Source organism: Mercenaria mercenaria, unplaced genomic scaffold (genome assembly GCF_021730395.1).
Source record: "Mercenaria mercenaria strain notata unplaced genomic scaffold, MADL_Memer_1 contig_4879, whole genome shotgun sequence".
NCBI lineage: Eukaryota > Metazoa > Mollusca > Bivalvia > Venerida > Veneridae > Mercenaria > Mercenaria mercenaria.
In genome coordinates, this window is record NW_026463142.1 from 33769 (window position 1) to 43176 (window position 9408).

The 9408-nt window shown below is 35.1% G+C and overlaps 1 protein-coding gene across 3 annotated transcripts in view; it reads left to right on the forward strand.

Moving 5' to 3' along the window:
- The window catches only part of LOC128554258 (uncharacterized), a 29149-nt gene extending 25592 nt beyond the window's left edge, over window positions 1-3557 (forward strand). For 2 of the 3 annotated variants that reach the window (XM_053535508.1, XM_053535509.1), the window contains one exon: window positions 1483-3556. In XM_053535508.1, coding sequence (XP_053391483.1) covers window positions 1483-1530 — 48 coding nt within the window. In that variant the 3' untranslated portion in view covers window positions 1531-3556. Of the gene's footprint in view, window positions 1-1482 lie in introns of all 3 variants that reach the window. The other variant, XM_053535510.1, reaches the window with a different exon arrangement.
- The last annotated feature ends 5851 nt before the right edge of the window (window positions 3558-9408 follow it).

The window sequence follows — 9408 nt, forward strand, 5'->3', positions numbered from 1 at the left end:
TGGACACGAAACAGACCCTGTTAATCTTTGACTTCTAAGTGTGACCTTGACCTTGGAGCTAGGGGATGGGTCTTGCGCATGACAAATCAACTCATTATGGTAAACATTTTTGCCAAGCTATTTCAAAATCCCTTTATGGATGGCAAAGTTACAGCCTGGACAAGAATTTACACAGATTGACCGACAGTGCAATTTTAATATGCCCACCTTCAGGGGCATAAAAAGAGCTGTTTGTAAAACATAATTATATGCCCCCATTTAAATCTGTCGGAGGTAACTTGGTATGTAATTTTCAGTCTCAAGTACTCTGTGGCATTGTCCATCAATCTCATCACTTCAGAATATCACTGTACAAATACCTTCCTCTAATAACAATGATATTGTTTGCTCTTTTTTCTATGAATAAGGAAGGTATGCACTTTCCAAGCAGAAAAAATGCAAACAATAATTGCATTTATATATATAGTTTCTGTTTGGATAAACACACATATCACTATCAAGTATATTTTTTAATAACATATATCAGCTTGTCCATTCAAGTTGTATAATGAATATCAGTGTCAAAACTGGTTCTATATTCTTACCAAAGTTGTGTAATGAATATCAGTGTCCAAACTGGTTCTGTATCCTTGCCAAAGTTGTGTAATGATATCAGTGTCCAAACTGGTTCTGTATCCTTACCAAAGTTGTGTTATGAATATCAGTTCTGTATTCTTACCAAAGTTGTGTAATGAATATCATTGTCCAAACTGGTTCTGTATCCTTACCAAAGTTGTGTAATGAATATCATTGTCCAAACTGGTTCTGTATCCTTACCAAAGTTGTGTTATGAATATCAGTTCTGTATTCTTACCAAAGTTGTGTAATGAATATCATTGTCCAAACTGGTTCTGTATCCTTACCAAAGTTGTGTAATGAATATCAGTGTCCAAACTGGTTCTGTATCCTTACCAAAGTTGTGTTATGAATATCAGTTCTGTATTCTTACCAAAGTTGTGTAATGAATATCATTCTTCAAACTGGTTCTGTATCCTTACCAAAGTTGTGTAATGAATATCAGTGTGCAAACTGGTTCTGTATCCTTAAGCATAAAAAAAAATGTTTGTTTCCAATATCCTGACCTACCCTAAATTTTTGGCCCAATCATAAATGGTCTTGGAGAATTTTTTTTTTTTTCAACTTTTTACACAAAGTATAATATGCGGATATAACACAGACCCTATTAACCTTTTTAAGTGTGAACTTGACCATCTTATGGCATTTGTGCCACAAAATATTGAAATACCTTGATGGATAGTCAGGTATTGAAGGAGACAAGAAACAAATAGTGTTAATATTTGACAGTTTAACCTTTATCCTGCTAAATTTCTAAAATGGACTGGCCCTGCATTCAATTTGGGCAATACCATTTATTATTCAAAGGGATTTCCACTAAAAATATTAATTAAAAAAAGAATTAATAAGATTTAACAATATTTTCAGGCTGTGATTGTGATAATAATGGTTTGGCATCAGGTGAAAAGAAAATAACTGCTGCAGAACAAGCCCTAAAAGAGTTATTTTTAACCATCTTGGACAAGAAATTCCACAAGGAAAGAAGCAGTGTTGTAAATAAGTAACAATGAAGTTATGGAAAAAGACAAGAGAATCAAAGAGCAAAGCTCTCAGTGTAAGGAATTAGACAAATGGGACATATAACCTGTGCATTATAAAAGAAATAATGTAGAAAAATAAACATATCATTTTCAACTTGTTTTTATTTTGTTTTATTTCATTCCTACAGAAATTGTATCTGAAATATGATAGAACTAGAGATGCTTTTGAGAAAAACGCATGTCTCCCACAACTGCCCCATTGAAAAATGTCTAGTTTCTCTCAATGGCTTTGATGAATGGACCCAATCAGTAATTCAAGGGCCATAATTCAAAAGTGCCTGAGCGGATTTGGCTAGTTACTGAACTTGCCAGAGGTCTTATGGTCAAACACATTTTGTTCAAGTTTGGTGAAGATCGGATGAGAAATGTTCAACTTAGAGAGTGAACTAGAATAAAAAGGATGATTTTTTTGGTAATTCAAGGGCCATAACTCCAAAATGCCTGTACTGATTTGGCTAGTTATCAAATCTGGCCACGGTTTCATGGTCAAACACATTTTGTTCAAGTCTGGTGAAGATCAGATGAGAAATGTTTGACTTAGAGTGCGGACAAGAGTAAAAAGGCCAATGTTTCAGTAATTCAAGGGCCGTAACTCCAAAATGCTTGGACTGATTTAGCTAGTTATCAGACTTGGCCGAGGTGTCATAGTCAAACACATTTTGTTCAAGTTTGGTGAAGATCGGATGAGAAATGTTCGACTTAGAGTGCGGACAAGAGTAAAAAGGCCGATTTTTGGTGATTCAAGGGCCATAACTCCAATATGCCTGGATCGATTTGGGTAGTTACCACAATTGGCTGAGGTCTTATGGTCAAACACATTTTGTTCAAGTTTGGTGAAAATCGGATGAGAAATGTTCGACTTAGAGTACGGACAAGCTTTGAGACAGACAGACACACAGACAGACTGGAGTAAATCAATATGTCTCCCACACTACTGTGTGGTGGGAGACATAATTATTCTATGAAGTTAATTCATGGTTCTACAATATTAACACTTGTGAGGAAGTCTTAGAAAGACCAAGGTTAGGCATTGTAAAAGTTATGTTGTAAATTTTAAGTTGTATGGTAACAGATCTTGAACAAATGCAGTTCTTTTCAAAATTTACTGCTGTAGTGCTGACATTTTCAGCATTATCTTACTAAGCCAAGCAAATATCTAAGTTATACAATTTCCCCAAATTGTAAAAGCTGATTAATATAGTTGAAATCTATGTCACAGAATTTCTATAACAACCTTTCTTTCAAATATAAATTTCCCATATTAAATAAAAGCATTTTTCATTATTGTTTGATGGTTAATCATGTAATCCATATAACTATTATATATTGTATATCATTTAATTTTCATTCTTGAAACTGCACATGATACCGATTTTCTAAACGAAGTAATTGTCTTGTATGCTGTTTCTTTTTAAGCATTGTTCTATCCATTACATGTATGAATGATTATCAAATGAGTGTTCTATAAGATGTACGAACTTAGCAAGAGCAGCTGGAGAACCAGAGTAGCCAGAACTAAGCCTAACCCTAACCCTAGAAGTAGCCAGAAGGGTTTAGCGTAGCCAGAAGGGGGTTAGGTTAAGGGTTAGACTTTAAGTTCTGGCTACTCTGGTTCTCTGGCTGCTCTGGCTAAGTTAATTGATTGTGTTACAGAACTTATGATTTCTTATATTAATGATGTTTACTGTTTGTACACAACATATTGACTGCAGAAATAAATACTAGATCACGAATTATTGTCTACTTTTTCCAAAACCCAACTCCGTTTTACACACAAATCTAAGGTGTAAAATTTTGAAAAATAATCTTCTGTTACTGCTGAAAGTTGCTGAAATATCATACAAAGGATATGTAACCCTTACCATGCTGGACACTATTGATTCTGCCTTTGCGACCAGTGTAGATCATGATCAGCATTCTGATCATGATCTACACTGTTCATTGTTCAGTCAGTATTTTTTTTTTTGGTATGCACCCCTTTTAGCAGTTGATGGTACTGTCCAAACTGGAAGATAAAAATTAAGTATGGTAAGTGTTAATCACACGAAAATTGCCAGCTGTCATTACATGTCCATACGAGTAAAAACAAAAACTCCCACACCAAATATAAACTCAAACTATTGGTGCAGGCCATGACTAATCTGAAATAAAATAATGATACTAATCGATCAAAAATGTTAAAAAGTTTGAAGAATTTAGACAGTAACAAACATTTTTTGACAGGTTTGTCCCGTGACATTCTGGCTGTGTTTGGTCTGCTAAATATTCTCGAGTGTCATTTTCCAACGTCACACAGTTAATGAAAATAACATGCCATTGTTATTGCATGTTATGATTCTCTCATCGTATACGGCTCCCTTCGAATATTGTCCCACAGGAGCACTGTGTACAGCTCCCTTGTTGAAAATGGAGCTACCGGTATATCATGTAACATTGTATTTCTCACCTGAATACAACTCCTCAATGATTTGGTGCATCAAAGACAAAGAAATACATTTCTCAAATATAACTAGATATAATATTTTTTTCCAATTTAGCCAGAATTCAATTTACAGCAGAAAAATGTTCTAATCAGTTTAAAATATATAACATTCTTCTACCAGTGCCTTCCATATAAATCTTGCTTATAAGACGCACACACTTATAAGACACACTTCAACATTGGACATGCATTTTTTTCTTTTGATATCCTCAAAATACACACCTCCATCTTTGAACTGGAAAATGACTCCTAATAATGCATCCTATAAGCGAAAAAATATGGGCTTTGATTATAGGTCATGTCATATTATGACAACTCCACCCTGGATCATGTTATGAGACATAGCGACCCTTAACATGGCAAGGATTCATGTGTAAGCAAACAGCCCTGCTGCTTCCATATAGGATATTCCATATATACACAAATGATATGGTAGGATGACATCTTACCACAAAAGCTTGTACTTGGAATAAAGGCATCCACTTGTTTTACAGCATTTTAATTAATGTATATTTGAATTATAGATTATTGGATTTGTTCCTGGAAATATGCATAAGATATCGCACAATATTATTCTGCAAAAGAATGAAAGCATATTTCTTGATACAAATTTAATAAAATTTTAATGATATACACATCTACACTTAAAATTATTAAATAAATGATACAATTCCATTATTAAGACTGAGTGAACTTGAAAATGTTGTAAAAAACTTTTAAAGGCAATAAAAAAACATGAAGCTGACATAATACACACAACATGAAATTAAATATCAATATGGAAAAATACTGACGTTCAGGTTCTATTGAAACTTAACAGGAGTTTTTAAATGAGTATGTAAAACTTATCAATATTCTAACAGCTCCTCTAACATTGTATATATAGCACCTCAAGAAACTGTAAACATACAATAACGTAGGGATAGACTCTAAAATTTTCAATGATAGTAATACATTAAATAAGTCTAGAAATTGATTTCGAAGTCCTTGAAATAACCAACAAGAGCGCCGCCAAGCGGGGCAATATACGCCCGAAGGCTTACATCATAGGATGGGAGCAAAATTTTAAGAACTTGACTGTTGTAGCCCCAAAGGACCAGAACAACAAAAGGAAAACTTCAAAAAAACAAATCTAAGTCCACAAAAAAAAATATTCAAAGTCTACAAAAAAATCCTTATCAGGTACAGGTATGTAAAAATACACCTTAAAATTGGAGGTACCATCCATGTTTACCACAGAAAAGTGGTCTCGGTTTTTCCCTACGGCCAATAATAAAAAAGTTTCAAAATAAGCTATTTATAGTAACATAAAAGGGAAGTAATTCAAAAAAAAATATTGTAAGTACAAAAAAGAGATCTGCCAAATAAAAACAAGAACACTGCAATGCAGAGCAATATACACAAAGCAAAGTCATATATAACCTTTGACCCTTAAGTGTGACCTTGACCTTGAAGTGAGTCATCCGGAACATGCGCTCTGCACATCGTTACAATTTGGTAAATATTTCTGCCAAGTTTCTTTGAAATCCTTCCAGCAGTTCAAGAGTTACAGAGCGGACACGAAACAAACTGATACGACCTTTGACCCCTAAGTGTGACCTTGACCTTGAAGCAAGTCATCCGGAACATGCGCTCTGCACGTCGTCTTGGTGTGGTGAACATTTGTGTCAAGTTTCTTTGAAATCCTTCAAGGGGTTCAAGAGTTACAGAGCGGACACGAAACAAACTGATATGACCTTTGACTCCTAAGTGTGACCTTGACCTTGAAGCGAGACATCCAAAACATGCGCTTTGCACATCATCTCGGTGTGGTGAACATTTGTGTAAAGTTTCCTTGAAATCCTTCAAGGGGTTCAAGAGTTACAGAGCGGACACGAAATTGCTAACGGACAGACCGACAGACAGACGGACAGACGGACACCAGCGTCATAACATAATACGTCCCTTCGGGCGTACAAAAATGATTTCACAAATGTGAAGTTAATGATAGTTTTGTTAATGTCAATAACAGAAGTTTTAATTTTTAATTTAAAGCTGTGATCCACGAAGAATGACAACTCTTGCCTTGGGCTAGTACTTATAAGCAGAGATATCTATTAGTTTACTTCCCTTGCAATTACACAATTGAGTGGAAAATGAAGACTGTTTTAGACACAATATCATACTTTTTGCACAACAAAAACATTTAGGATTTATTCATTTGTGTTTGATTTACCCCTCAAAACATGGTTCCTATGATTTTGTCAACTTATTTATGGTAAAAATTAACTTTTAACAAGCCAGTAATAAAATGAAGTACCAGTAAGTAAATAATAGTACAGCTAATACAGTGCTTTAGGGTATAACGGATAGCTAGCTAATTTTTCCTACATTCCAATTCAAAGAAATGAAAATAGTAGGGTTTTTTTTCAGTATATCAGACAGAAAACATCTTTTCTTCATAAAACATTCAGCTTTTAATAGAAACTCATGTGTTTTTTTCTCTCCAAGCCATCGTTTACATTATGTGCTGATTTAGGGTGTACAGAATAGCTTTGGTCATTTTTTCTATTATTAGTTTAAAATCCACATCTTAACAAACTTTCCAAGATTTCTTTACTATAAATCAGAATGATAATGTATTCTCTTTTCAAAAACATTCAGCTTTTTAAATTTATATCAAATACCTTTCATTCACTGACGTTTTTTACATATACACTGATTTAGTCTATAGGGGATAGCTTTATTTTACATTTGATGACATATGAAAAATAACACAGCAAGCAAATATTTAAAATGTATGTCAGAATGTCTGTTTGCATGCCAGTAAAAGAATGATATAACAAGAGCTGTCTCCATAGGATGACATATGCCCCCAATGGCACTTTAAATGAATAGTTATGGCCAATGTTCGAGTTTAGGACCTTTGACCTACGGAGCTGGGTCTTGCGCGCGACACGTCGTCTTACTGTGTCACACATTTATGCGTAGTTATTTTAAAATCCATGCATGAATGACAAAGATATGGACCGGACACGCCCATCAATGCACTATCATGAAAAAAGACATTTAACATCTAAGTGTGACCTTGACCTTTGAGCTACGGACCTGGGTCTTGCGCATGACACGTCGTCTTACTGTGGTACACATTCATGCCAAGTTATTTGAAAATCCATCCATCGATGACAAAGATATGGACCGGACACGCCCATCAATGCACTATCCCTTAATGTCTAAGTGTGACCTTGACCTTTGAGATACGAACCTGGGTCTTGCGCGCGACACGTCGTCTTACTGTGGTACACATTCATGCCAAGTTATTTGAAAATCCATCCATCGATGACAAAGATATGGACCGGACACACCCATCAATGCACTATCCCTTAATGTCTAAGTGTGACCTTGACCTTTGAGGTACGGACCTGGGTCTTGCGCGCGACACGTCGTCTTACTGTGGTACACATTCATGCCAAGTTATTTGAAAATCCATCCATCGATGACAAAGATATGGACCGGACACGAAAAATGCGGACAGACCGACAGACCGACAGACAGACAGTTCAAAAACTATATGCCTCCCTTCGGGGGCATAAAAATTTATACAATAATTCAAGTCTAAATATAAAATTTATCAATCTATCCTCTATACCCTAAAATCCGCTATACCATAAAGCACTGTACAGTTTTGCTTGTATCAAAGTGTCACAATAGAAGCACTTTTGCAATACAAAACACCTGGTAGGATTAGTAAAGGTGCAATTATATTGATCTCTATTTCTTATGCCTAAATAAGGCTCTCTGTTGAGCTATATAAATTTTGTCCTTTTTTGAACTAGACATATAGTAACAAAAGGCATGATATGTAAATTACAAACATGTTTGAGTAAAAACAAATGAAAATCGAAACTCAAGAAGCATATACACATGTACTCACAGCCTTTGCTGAAGCCAAAACAGAAAAAGAAATGCCAAAAAAGTCTCCAAGTAAACAGGTAAAAAGCAAACACTAAAGCAGTTCAGTTCATGTTTATGATCAATCTATCATGGAGTTCACAACCTGTCCCTTTAAACACAATTAAAATGGAAAGCATATCGTCCAAGTGTAAAGGAGCTGAACACCAAACATGTGTATTGAGAAAAAAACAACAATAAATCTGCAGGCCTCCAAATTTATGTCAAACTTTTCGAAATTCAAAAAATACTTTCTGTAGTTTTTAATTGTTACAGTAATAGTATTTCGAAAAAAAAAGTGACTCGGTAGATTTTAGAAACTAGTTACCTCCAATAACACCTAGTCCCATTATTGAAATTTTATATCAAATTGAAGAAATTTAGCTGTACATTGTGTCATGCACATGAGAGTACACAATTATTTAAACAAAACTGGTTTATCATTTTCGACAAAATTCTCATGATGTTCTGGAGGATTGTCCTATTAACAGACTATTCATTAAGAAACAAGAGCTGTCACTAATGGTGACAAATGCCCCCCGCAGCACCTTGACCTTTGACCTGTGACCCCAAAGTCAATAGGGGTCGTGTACTCAATAAGTACTATCAGCATGTGAAGTTTGAAGGTCCTGGGTGCAGTGGTTCACGAGTAAAGTGCCTACATACAAAAAGTTAACGTTGTGACGAACTAACGGACAGACAGTTGAAAACTAATATGCCTCCCTTTGGGGGCATAAAAACTGTATACAATTCACAAAGTTATTGTAGATGGGTGGGGTATTTGATAAAACAAATATATTTGCTCCAAATTCATATACAGCATACAATACATGCCATTATTTTTCAGGGCATTTCCGGGATTCTTACCCTTTGTCCGGGACATACACCGTGATACTGGTATATACGTCTGTTTCATGCATAAATATCATAAAATTACATGTAGTTTCCTGAGATAAACCCTTTGTCCGGGACATACACCGTGATACTGGTATATACGTCTGTTTCATGCATAAATATCATAAAATTACATGTAGTTTCCTGAGATAAACATTGTTAACTCGCTTGTAACGATAAGCATAATTTGCTGCAAATGTTGTCTAGCTTTCTAAGGAAGGTAAATATGGGTAATACACATCTATAGTTCAGCACGTAAATTTATTGTGTTCCCGAGGTGAACAGAATGCGGAACATTAGTCAGTTGCTTCCCCTGATTATGTCCAAGAAGTAGATTGGTCCTTCCTCTGTTTTTATCGTTGACTTCTTTCTAATTTTCAAAAGCAATATCTATACTAAATTTCATTGGATTGGAAGATGATCAAGGACAGGTTTTCTTTTAGTGAA